Here is a 12,871-nt window from a genome sequence, read left to right as displayed (position 1 = left end):
TCTCCCTTCTAAGTCCCTCCCCCATCCACTAGCAATGTCCATGTTACTTCCTCACAGTGAGATTCATGAATACCCCCTTATGCATACCTAGTTATTTAGTTTTTCTTGGTCTGTCAGTTGTAGCTTGGTTCTCCTTTACTTTCTACGTAATAGTCATTTATGATTTAGTACAAACCATTCTTGTATTTCTGTGTCAGAATTGCCTTAATCATGACTATCTTTTCTACATCCATCAGTTTGCCTTCAAATTTAATGATGTCATTGTTTTTAACAGCTGAGTAATACTCCATTATATAAATATACCATATTTGGTGTATCCATTTTTCTATTGGGGTTATTTACAGTTTCTGACTATTAAAAGTAAAGCTTCTGTAAACATAAGAGTACAAGTGTCCTGTGGTTCTTTTGGACATATGCACAGGAGTGGTATGGTATAACTGAGTCTTTAGGTAGATCGATTCCCAAATTTCTGACATGGCCTTTTGGCCTATTGACAGTTTCCTTTGCCTTACACAAGTGTCTCTGTTTTATAACATCCCATTTGTTAATTGTCAGTGTTATTGCCTTCTCAATTAGTATTCTGCTCAGAAAGTTGTCTCTTGTTTCAATGTGTTCAATGCTATATCCCACTTTCTCCTTTATCACGTTAAGTGTATCTGGATTTATGTTGATGTTTTTGATATTCTTGGACTTGATTTTTGTACAATGATAGATATGCATTTATTTGCATTCTTATACATGCAAACATCCAGTTTTACCAGTGCCATTTGTTGGAAATATTGTTTTTTCTATTGTGTAATTTTGGCTTCTCTGTCAAAAATCACATGTCCACAGGAGTATGTATTTAATTCTGGGTCCTTGATCTTATCAAAAGAACAATGTTTCTGTTTTTAATGACAAAAACATATGAGTTTTATTACTAGTATTTTGTGGTATAGCTTTAAATCAGGGATAGTGTTTTTATTTTCTCGTCCAAGATTGCTTTAGCTATCCTGCTTTTCTTTTTATTTTTTCATACAAAGTTGAGTATTGTTATTTTCTGATCTGTAAAGAATTGTGTTAGAATTTTGATGGGTATTGCATTGAATCTGTAGATTGCTGTTGATAAGCTGACCAGTTTTACTATTTTAAACCTCATGATCAATGAATATAGGAGACATTTCCATGCCTTGAAATCTTCTCCAATTTCTTCCTTCAGAGTCTTTAGGTTTCTGTCATACCGGTTTTTCACTTGCTTTCTTACAGTTTCACCAAGATATTTTATCTTACTTTGGCTATTGTGAAGGATGTTGTGTGGTTCAGATATCAGGCTAACTGTGGCCTCATAAAATAATTTGCCAATATTCCATCTATTTCTATCTTGTGGAATAATTTGAGGGGGATACTTACTAGCACTTCTTTGAATGTCTGGTAGAATTATGCACTAAAACAATCTAGTCCTGGCTACTATTGGTTGGGAGACTTTTAATAACTGCTTCTATTTCCTTGGGGATTATGCATCTATATAAATTGTTTTGAACTTCATATAACTTCAGTAAGTGATATCTAACACAAAGTTTGTTCACTTTTTTTTAGATTTTCCAAGTTTGCAGTGTAAACATTTGTGAAGTATGACCCCATGATTTCCTTAATATCCTAGGTGTCACTTGTTATGTCTCTCTTTTCATTTCTGATTTTGTTAATTTGGATATTCTCTCTCTGCCTTTCAGTAAGTTTGGATAAATGTTTGTCTACCTTGTTGTTTTTCCTCAAAGAACCAACTTGAAGTTTCATTGATTGTTTGCAGTGTTCTCTTTGTTTCTATTATATTGATTTTCATCCTCTATTTGATTATTTCCTGAATTCTTTGTAGTATTTGTTTCTGCTTCTTATTGTTCTAGAGCTTTTAATTGTGCTCTTAATTCTCTGGTATGAGAATTCTCTAAATTCTGCTTTCAGGTTCTTAGTGCTATGAGCCCTCTCTTAACACAGCTTAATTGTGTCCCATTAGTTTCAGTAGGTCATGGAGTTATTTTAATTGAATTCTAAGAAGTGTTCAATAACTTTATTTCTTTCTTGACTCATTGTCATTTCAGTTGGGAGTTTTTCAGTTTTCATGATTTTTTAGGCTTTCTATAGTTTCTGTTATTTTCAAATGCAAATTTTACTCACAGTGGTCTCATAGTATATAGTGAGTTATTTCAATTGTTTTAATGTGTGGATACTTGATTTGTAACTGAGGATATGATCAATTTGGAGAAGGTTCCATGAGGGAATGAGAAACAAGTATAACCTTTTGTGTTTGGGTGAAATGTACTATAGATTTATGTCCTGTGGTCATTTGTGCATTAATATTCGATAATTCCATTATTTATCCTTTTAATTTCCTTCTGGATGGGATGTCCATTTTTAGGAATGAGTGTCTGAAGTGTCCCGGTATAAATGTTTGGGATTTGGCTTTTGATTTAAGTGTTACTCATGTTTCTCTTACAAATATGGGTGCCATTGCATTGGAGAATAAATGTTAAGAATTTGAATGTCATCTTGGTGGATATTTACCTTAATAAGTATAAAATATCCTCCAAATTATTTTTTGAATAATTTTGGTTTGATTTCTCACCTTTGCATTTAAATTAACCCATCATTATTAATCTTCTTATTGTCACAAGTCCTGTGACTTTACCTGTCCTCGAGCACCTTGCTCCCTGGGCATCTCAGCTGTGTCTCTCCACTGTGCCCTTCTTCTTCCCCTCTTTAGTTTAGTTTTTCCACCTTACCTCATCCATCCATGGTATTGGTCAATATGCTTCTTTATTAACCAATCAGAACATAGTTACACAGGGTATAGAAATATTCAAAAACATTTTCCTCTCTTTTGTCTAAATTAATAGGAAGGTTTTAGCATTAACATAGTAAATCTATATAAAATTGAAAAAGTTATTAAGAATTACAGTACCAATACCCAATCCATTTGTGTTTAGCAAAAGTAGAGAAAATAATTATGTAACTTATCTTAGTCTAAAGTTTTATATCTAATTTACTTTCCATTATAACTAAGGAATATTCATTTATAAGTATTTATTTTTCAACTCCATCAAATCCCAGAAGGATGAAATATTACTCAATGACAGGGACATCAGGCTATATCAAAAATCACCCAAAGATCCTCTGCAATGATGGGGCATCCATCATTCCCATACAGGCCTGGAATATCCTACAAACTTTATTGTGAGCAGAGAATTCTGAAAGACTTCCTACGTTGTCTTGGTAAAGATTGGCAATAACCACTTGTTGCATTCTCCTGATCTAGTTTTTACAGTGACTGTCAAAAATGGAAGCAAAGGCCGTTGCTTTGCCCACATTGCTAGCTTTAGTCATTAAAAAGAAAAAAAACTCCATACAGTTTCTTTGATGTTCACCGTCTATTCTGAAGTAGATTAGTGCTGCCAGGACAGACATATCTCATATTCATGAAAAGCTTTAATTATTAAAACATTTAAAATGTCATATATTGTTGTTCTTTCAATGTTTTGAAGATTGCCTATCTATTTAAATACCTGTTGGTATGCCTAGAACATCTAACTAACAAGACTATAAATTTGACAATTATAGATGACTACTGATCTGTATTGCTTGATTATACATTTATTATTGAGTTGTGAAAGTTACCTTAAGCAATATTAGTAGTATACATACATTATAACAAAAGTAACTTTAAATTTGTATAAATAAAGTAAAATTCATTCCAATATAAAATATTTAGGGTTTAGCAAGTGTTTATGGAGATTAATTATTACATAATTTACTCTTTTTCCCCATCATAATAACATAACTGTTTTCCATCATTTCTATATCATATCCCCTTTCTTCTTTTAGAAAGAGATTATGAACAAATTCAATTTGTAACCAACCCTTCTTAAATGAAAACAAACATTTATAACCAATATTTTGGGATGGTAGGTCTAGATTTCTAGACTATTTCCTGCTGTTTGGTGGGTGCTGGTAAACTTTCCAGAACTTGGAGAAAATGAGGATAATTACTAAGTTTTGGCTTGAATATTTTGTGAGGCTAGATCACCACAGCAGGCAATATTAAAATTATTTTGGATGTTGCATCACCCTCCACATTTTATTGGTGTTTTGTTCCCTTGGTCTGAAAATATGTAACCTTTTAAATGTGTATGTATATACCTTTTAAATGTGTATGTATATACCTTTATTAAAATATAAACTGTGCATTATACACAAACTAGCCAAAAATAATTTTTTTTTGTTTTATGTTGGAGCAGGTAAAATATACACCATTTTTCTTGTATTTAGGTTTGTTTTCTCATGTCTGTAGTCAGGAATTTAGGGGATCTTTCTTGTTTAAACCTGATTTTCATTGACTCAGGATGAATCCATAGACTCTTATTTTCTGTGGAAACAAAAGCATATACTCTCCCCCAATTAACATAGCTATTGACTTAAATTTTGAAATCAAGATCATTTTAAATTATATAGATTGGATTAATTTGATAGCTTTCACAATCAAATGTCTCTCAGATGTTATGATCCACAAATAAACAAACAATCTAAACACAACATACGGTATAATATAGAATCTAGACTATATGTGTATTTTTATCTGTATATGGCTTAGCATAATTTTTATTATTCCTATTCATTTTTAGGGATTTTATTTAATTAATTTTGAAACAGTTTAAATCTATGACTGTTTCTATACTTTCTCTTCCTCTCCCAAGCCTACACACATTTTTCAAACATGGTGTGATCCACTTAGAAGAATTTATGTCTAAATTTCTCCTTACTGTGTATCTCTAACCCTTTCTCTCTTTATGAGCAAAAAACCTCAATTTGCCACCTACCATGTGGCTGGGAATTTCTTCTTTTACCTCATCCTGTGTGAGAATGTGATACCTTGCCATGCTGCAGCTCAAGCTCACATGTCACAGCCAGGGGATGTGTCTCTATATAGTGGCCCACATGAGAAGCATGGATGATAATGCTGGTTTTGGCTGTGTTTTTGTGTGTCTAGAAGCCTTTTTAAGACCTCTCACACTGTGGGACCTTCAGTGGGTGCCATATGTAAATGGATATTTCTTTCCCACGTGCCAGTTCTAAAGTTAGCATTCAGAGGTTTCTATTATTTACAAAATGCTCAGCCAATAGTTCAAGCTTGTTACTAACTAGATCTTACATTTAAATTAATCCATATTTATTAATCTCTGTATTGCCACATGTCCTGTGGTTTCACCTGCCTATAACATCTTGCTTCTTCAGTGGCTCACTCCCACTCTGCCCTTCATTTCCTCCTCTATAATTTGGTTTTATTGCCTAACCATATCTTGCTTTGCTATTGGTCAGTCAGCTTTTTCATTAAATCAATCTGGGCATAATTTATACAGTGTACAGGAAAGCAATGTGTATGTAGAGGGAACTTTTGAGAATAAGACCTATGTTATACACATTATATTGGAGAATTTTGGGGAGATACTATAGCAGGTGTTCTTTACAGAGATGAGAATGAAACTAGGAGACTAGACTTCAAGGAAAATGGAGAGGTAAAGCTCTGTATTGAGCCTACTGCTTTCAAGCCCACCTTTGCCTGTGGGTTCTTGGGAAATGCTTGATGGAGTTGAGGTGTTGGACAAAGCAATGATTATGGTACAGATGTTTAAGGGTATCTCTGAGATTCACTAAAGATTAAGGTGGCTGATGTAGGTGTTTTGATGCAGAGCTGTGGATAATACTTGTGGATGGGACTCAAAGGAATGGAGATTAAGCCAAAAATATATAGTTAGCTTATATTTCCCTGGCCAGAACAATCTGTGGGTTCCCAAGGAGGGCCAGTTGAAGCAGGGTTTGGGGATAATGCAATGAGTTGGAAGAGCAGGAAAGAAGGAGAAGCTCGTTGGGATCTACTCTTGATGGGGGTGAGGGATGACACAGATATTTTGCAGCAGAAATTTGGATCAGACTTTGGGATTGGATCTGGAAGAAGAGTGGAAAAAGTGAAAAAAAATGTGGTCAGTCTAACTACTTCCCTGGCAGGAGTCAGAAAAATAATTAAGGATTACCAAAAACAGAAAAATTGAATTATTCCAAAAATAATTTGCTCTCTTCATTTTATTTTCCAGGGATAGAAAGTTTCCATGTAAGAAGCAAAGCCATCCATCAGATGTGTTGCCTTTTGAAAAATATTTTAATTTTTCATTATATATTCATTTTTCCCCAGGAAGCTTCATTACTCACCTCTGCCCTATGCGTATTCAGTTTCCCATAAGTCTCCCTTCCAACCATTCAACACATTCTTTTCAGTTATTGGCATGGTTGTTTACTTTCAATTAAAAGTTACTTGAATCTGTGATACAAGTTTAGAGCTGAAAAAACCTTTATGAGCCCATGTGTAGGGTTTGAATTCTAAGCAAAGTTGTCCTTATTCCAAAACTTTGAGTTCTTATGTAAAACCCTAGAAGTGAGCCAGCTGTGGCAGTGCACAGGTATAATGCCAGTCCGGGGGTCTGAAGTAAACAGATTGTGGATTTGATGCCCATCTAAGTAACAACATGAAAGCATAATTCAAAACAAAATTAAAGTTTGGCTGTAACCCTTACTAAAAATTATTGAAAACATTTTTTATGAAAGTATTTTAAAATTGTCTAATTCTCATTTACCCATAGGAAAATGTTTCATTTGGCATAAACATGAACCTCCATTCAATTATTTGTGCATATGGCCTTCATTCACCTTGAATGCCTTCTAGAAGTATTTCTATAAGTATTTTTAAACATCACAGGGTAGGTTGGGTATGGTGGTGCAAACCTTTAATGCTAACTCTTAAGAGGAAATGAGTATGACTGTGTGAGGTCCTCTGGTCTCCACAGCAATTTACATCACACCACATAGGACTCCCCCCTCTATAGGACATAGCACAATCTGTCTCCAGACAAAATATTCCATTGTAGTTAGGAGGTGGGTAGGCATACACCTGTGAATATAACAATACACAGATGAAGACAACATGATCAGAAGTTTAAGGTCCTCATTCAGTACAATGTAAATTTGAGGACAGTCAAAGTTATATTAGACCCATCTAATATCAACTCCCCCATAAAGGAAATCCCAGCCTCTGTATTTTAGGGGCCAGAGATCAGTCACATTCCAACCCACTAAATATACAAATGTTGTGTGTGACTTTTGCCCTCCATACAAGGCCTGTTTGTTTGCTAAAACACACTCTATACTTTCTCATTTTATGGTGCCATTTTTTTCTTCATGTTTCTTTTTCCATCGTCCATCTGTAGTTACTTTCTCTGCATCTGTTCTTCCTAAGCTCTCTAATTATTAACCTCATTTTGTTTTCTTTCTTCTTTTAGAATACAAGGGGAACCATAGAGAAGATCTGTGACTTCCTAGGAAAGAAATTGGAGCCAGATGAGCTAGATCTGGTCCTCAAGTACAGCTCCTTCCAAGCCATGAAAGAAAACAAAATGTCTAATTTTAGTCTTATCCCAGAAGATGTGGTTACTAATGGTTTGGTCCTCATGAGAAAAGGTGAAGAAACTCTTTAGTTCCAAAATATGTCAGAATCTGTGGTGGGTTTGTTGTTCATATGAGACTTTAAAAAAATTGGGAATATGTCAGCAGTCACTGCTCATTACTCATAGTTTTTCACAGACTTTCCAGGGGGATCTCTCCATGGTGATGACATGGACTTCAGAAACTCAAAATATTTATTCTGGGGGGTGGTGATCTTGGGATTTTAGAGTGTTGTGTCCAATATCCCCAATGGAAATTGAGAAAGTAGATATGTTTTTGTGAGATTAGTTAGGCTCCCAGTATCATAGCCCTAAACTGAAAAGAAAATATTTAATGAAAAGAACTAAAGATACACACACACACAGACACACACACACACACACACATATATAAATGTATTGCATGATAAGCACAAAATACACTTCCCTTCACTGCTGAAAATGATGTTCAACAGGTCAAAACTGCTGATCCACCACAGGCAAAGGGCAGACCTTACAAGGATTAAGAAAATTGTCCTCTAGGGTTAACATATGATGGCATTTGCCAAGCAAATATTCTGATTGCTTCATGATCATAGTTACTGGCTTTGTTCTGAATTGTCTCTCTTGGAATAGGAATATCCATCTTCTCTATGTCTGTGCCACCACTTTACACTAGGAGCAAATTGTGGGTTTGGTTTCATATTTGTGCAGTTGAGGAGTGACTGCCAGACTACACACACCGAATTAGTGAATAATTGGTGAGGTGAGACTCAAGGTTGAAGAAGGAATGAGTTAGATGTGAGGTATTTGGGGATGACTAAATAACTTGGGTATAAATGCAAGAAGTGGAGAGTTAAGGGTTTAATTTTCCTCTTCCTTTTTTTACATGCTTCAGCCTTAAACTTCATTCCCTCTCCAACATACAGTGTGAGGATCAGGTCATAAGACTGTAAGACATCAGGAATATACATAGAGATAAGTAAGTTAAAGTCAGTAGTGGATTGCATTTAATTCAGTACTCCTGGTGTCCTCACAAGAGGAAATTATACTCAGATTTGGGCACACAAAAATGTCAGCTCAAGAAAATAGTCATCTATACACTAAGGACTGAGGCCTATAAGAGGATCCACTGCCATTGACCCATAACCTCAAACTCATGTGCTCCAGGTTCTGTGGACATAGAGTTCTATGTACTACAACTGAGAACCTCAAGTAAGAAAAGAAATTGGCCATTCTAGGATTTCCTGTAATGAATCAAATTTGGGCAGAGATGAAAGAGTATGTGTATGAAGCCTTAGGGAACTTAAGAAATATTTTACTTCTCAAATGTATTAGATGCATATTTCAACCATGTTTACAAAAAGGAAATGCATAAAGTGACCCAGCTGTGAAATAAAATACATGAAGGATGGGGGCTATGGAATTCTATATGGAAAGAAGATAGGAAGAGATGGATAAAGTCACACAAATAATGATACAAAAGTAAAAGAAGGGACTATGTGGAACACATCAGCACTTCATGATGAAGGAACACATAGTACAATATGAAAAATTGGACTACTTGAGATCTCTAAGCCCAAATCTAAAGACTTCTTATAATGTGGTTATGAGAACCAAGATATGGTGGTAAAGACTGTGGATGAAATCATTTTTAGGCAACACCAAACTCCATACTAACTGAAAACCGACATACTGGATTGTTCTCAGCAAGCTGTATCTTGCTGAGAATGATTGAAGAATGTCTAGTGAGAAGGAGAAATAATCTGGACATTAAAAAATGTAGATCCAGTGTCTAAGCTGTGAGATTGTTTAGTGGATATGTTGGTATAGGAGATGGTTGACATTATTTACACAGAGGTACAAGTCTGTTTGCATATTTTCAAAGCATAGAATTGTTCTCCACAGAATAACTGTTAGTTCTACTTTATTGACTGTGTAGTCCTACTTAAGCTGATGGTAAAATCATGTGAATAAAGTAGTAAGAGCATATGTATAATCAACATTTACTGATCTATGTGTCTGTTTCACATTTTCTAGGCACAACTGGGGACTGGAAGAATCACTTTACAGTAGCCCAAGCTGAAGCCTTTGATAAAGTATTCCAGGAGAAAATGGCTGGTTTCCCTCCAGGGCTGTTTCCATGGAAATAAATCCTTAAAACTTCATAATCTTATATGAACACTGGTGTTTATTGAATTGTGTAGTTTTTTCCTAAAATGTATTAGTAGTAATAGTAGCAGTAGTATTAGTGGCCATAGTAGTATAGTAGTGGTGGTTGTTTTATATGTATTTGTGTGTGTGTGTGTGTGTGTGTGTGTGTGTGTGTGTGTGTGTGCATGTACACTTCTGTGTGTAGTACCTTTAGGGATAAGAAGAATGCATTGGTTCCCATGAAGTTGACATCATGTGTGCTGTAACATCCTTTCTTTTCATCCTAGGAACTAAATTCATGTTTTTTGTAAGGGTAGTACAGTTCTCTTAACCTCTGAATCAATTCTCCAGCCCTAAATATTGTAGTCTTGAGTCATGAAATGTTTGTTTGGAAATACATAGATAATTAAGTCCAATGTGCTTCACAGAATTGCAGCTTTAAACAACCCTTGTAATGTCTGAAATGCAAAACACTCTACAGAAATTTGTAGACAATTTTTGTTCTGTGACATTTGGGTGAAAAATACATAAATAGTATTTATAGACATTCAAAGCTAATTTAACTAGTCTATGGTAGAAGATCTTTAAAACTTACATTTCTGTTCACAATTGTGTATTTGTATTTCAGTTTTTTCCTTCTTTTTGTTAATTTTTACTGGATGTATACAATAATGGGTTTCATTATATAACTGTTTCATACATGCACATCATTTACATTTTCTCAGTATTGTTCCTCTACTGCCAAGTGCCATACATTCACTCATGTTAGTACTTTCTCCTCCCACACAGCACCTCTATGCCTGGGGGTCCTATAGACACACTTATATTTAAATATAGATGTTCAGAATGGAGAAAATGTTGCAATACTTTCTTTCCTTTTTATGATTACAGGGAAGTCATTTATTTTAACTATCATGGAGAATATTCCTAGGGGCATCTAGAAGAGTCCAGAGCAGAGAGAGAAAGTAGTAGACAGAACATGGCCAGGAGAATATGTCAGGCCACTAAGTGGGGATCAAAAAAGCAAGACTAAAACAGAATAAGATGAAAGAGAGTGGCCAAGAAGATCAAGAGAGCAAAGAGTGGACATTGTCAAATTGACTGTTTTATATACAAATGAGAGGCTAGGGAATAGAAGTCTATGACCTGGCTAAGTTCAGGATAGGGACTGGAGTGAGAAGAGCAGAGAGGAGTCAGGATACTGGATACTTGTGTGAAATCTGTAACAGTATTTGCCATGAGAGCATGGAGGCCAGCATGCACTTTGGTATGCTAACAGGCACCAATTTAGCCATTTGTCCTAAGAATTTTTTTGACCCTGACATTCCAGACTGTTTTTTGGTGATGAAGGCCTATGTAATCTGTTCTGTAACTGTTTCTTGGCTGAAATTATGATGGTGTTGTCAGGACCTTGGAAGTTTGGAGTGCTCTCAAAGATTGGAAGGAAGGAGTTGAGTTAAGGTTGGAGACATCTGTTTTGATATCCAGGTTTACAGGGACAACCTGTGGCAGGCAAAATACAGAGAGCTTTAGAGCAGTATGAAAATTCTGGTTAAAGCCAGAGGCTAAGGCCAGTTTGGAATTCCATCAGAAATGTCAAGTTTATATGGTTTACAGCAAGTATAGGGGTAGCTGTTTTTAATTTGGAGCAGTTTATAGTTTTTAAATAATTAGAAATCTGATGGGAGAGATATAGACTGGAGCAAAAAATAAAGCTAATGAGCATAGTGGAAAAACTTTTTCTTGGGTATATGCTTGAAATTTCCAGATCTATAGGGTATGCAAGTAGTCTAAAGACTAAGCGTATCAGAGGTAGATAGTTAGATAAATAGATCCCAATGTTAGGAATTGATAGTAGGTAAGTAGGGAAATTTCTGCTGTTTATTGACAGAAGTACTTATCTAGAGTATGAGTTGTGACAGATAAATCCAAGATGTTAATCCTTGAAGCATACATGAATTTGTTAAATTTACACAATGAGATGAAAATTTAACTGGTCAATGGTGGCGTACACCTTTAATCCCAGCACTCAGAAGGCAGAGCCAGGTAGATCTCTGTGAGTTCCAGGCCAGCTTGGTCTCCAAAGTGATTTCCAGGAAAGGTGCAAAGCTACACAGAGATAACCTGTCTCAAAAAAAAATTGGATATGTTATCATTGCTGCTGCTTATAATCTGTACTTAAATTTTCACTGTTGAAAAGTCAGTTAACAGGTGTGTAACACAAATTACTAAATGGTCTTATACAGAGCTTAATATTGAGGTAAATGTTGAAAGATCAGAGAAACAGAACAAGACAGCCATGTTCTTATTTGTACAAAATCCTCAGCTTCAAGAGAGAGACTTCTTCTTTACTCAGGCCTTATATATCCTTTTTCTGCCCTGGCATCTTACTTCCTGGGATTAAAGTCATGTATAATTCCCAAGCAAAGGCATGAGATTTCAAGTGTTGGGTTTAAATACATGTTCCACCACATCTGACTCTGTTCCCAGTGTGGCCTTAAACTCACAGAAAAACGGACAGATCTGTGTATCCTGAGTGATAGTGAAGGGTGTGTGTCATCACTGTCTAGTCTATATTCATAATCTAGTGCCTGGCTCTGTTCTCTGATCCCCAGATTAAGTTTTATTGGGGTGTACAATGTATAACCACATTTCCCCTTTTTGTCTAAAATAATAAAAGATTATTTCTCCAGTCATTGTTTAAGTAGACTCTCAGGCTGGATCATCTCAGCTAGCCAACTTGAAATTGTCCTGAGCACTTTGTAGTCCAAAGCTGATCTTTTGGTGGTGTTTATCATCTCAGTGGTATTATCATTTTTCTGAAGGAATCTTTGTTGTGGGGCCCCATCATCATTTTTGGACTTCAAAATCACTGTTATGTATGGTCATGGGATGCTACAAAAAACTGGTAGAGACTCAAACCTGAAATCACGTACAAGCAGCTAGATGAAGCCTTTTTTCTAGGGTTAGATAATACTCTATGACCATTAATATCATGACAAAAGTTTAATATATATATATATATGTATATGTATATGTATATATAAGTTATATATTAAGAAAAGTTTTAAAGAGTCAAAATAAAACCAAGGAATTATGAGATTAGTGGCAATAGAGTAGTCCCTTATTGTTTTTGCTATCCAATTTCCAGAGGCTCTTATGACTTGATACAGAGATTTTTCATTTTCTTTTAACAAACATGCTTGGGTTTAGAAAAA

The 12,871-nt window shown here is 35.2% G+C and overlaps 1 protein-coding gene across 1 annotated transcript in view; it reads left to right on the top strand.

The window, feature by feature from the left end:
• The window catches only part of LOC114688385 (bile salt sulfotransferase 1-like), a 38,400-nt gene extending 28,723 nt beyond the window's left edge, over nt 1-9,677 (top strand). The window contains exons 5-6 of the mRNA XM_028862980.2: nt 7,359-7,536; nt 9,540-9,677. Of these exons, the coding sequence (XP_028718813.2) occupies nt 7,359-7,536; nt 9,540-9,652 (291 nt within the window). The 3' untranslated portion in view covers nt 9,653-9,677. The remainder of the gene's footprint in view (nt 1-7,358; nt 7,537-9,539) is intronic.
• The last annotated feature ends 3,194 nt before the right edge of the window (nt 9,678-12,871 follow it).

Source organism: Peromyscus leucopus, chromosome 1 (assembly GCF_004664715.2).
Source record: "Peromyscus leucopus breed LL Stock chromosome 1, UCI_PerLeu_2.1, whole genome shotgun sequence".
Classification (NCBI taxonomy): Eukaryota; Metazoa; Chordata; class Mammalia; order Rodentia; family Cricetidae; genus Peromyscus; species Peromyscus leucopus.
The sequence above is the reverse complement of the archived record's forward strand: the minus strand, read 5'-3'. Positions and strand labels throughout refer to the sequence as shown.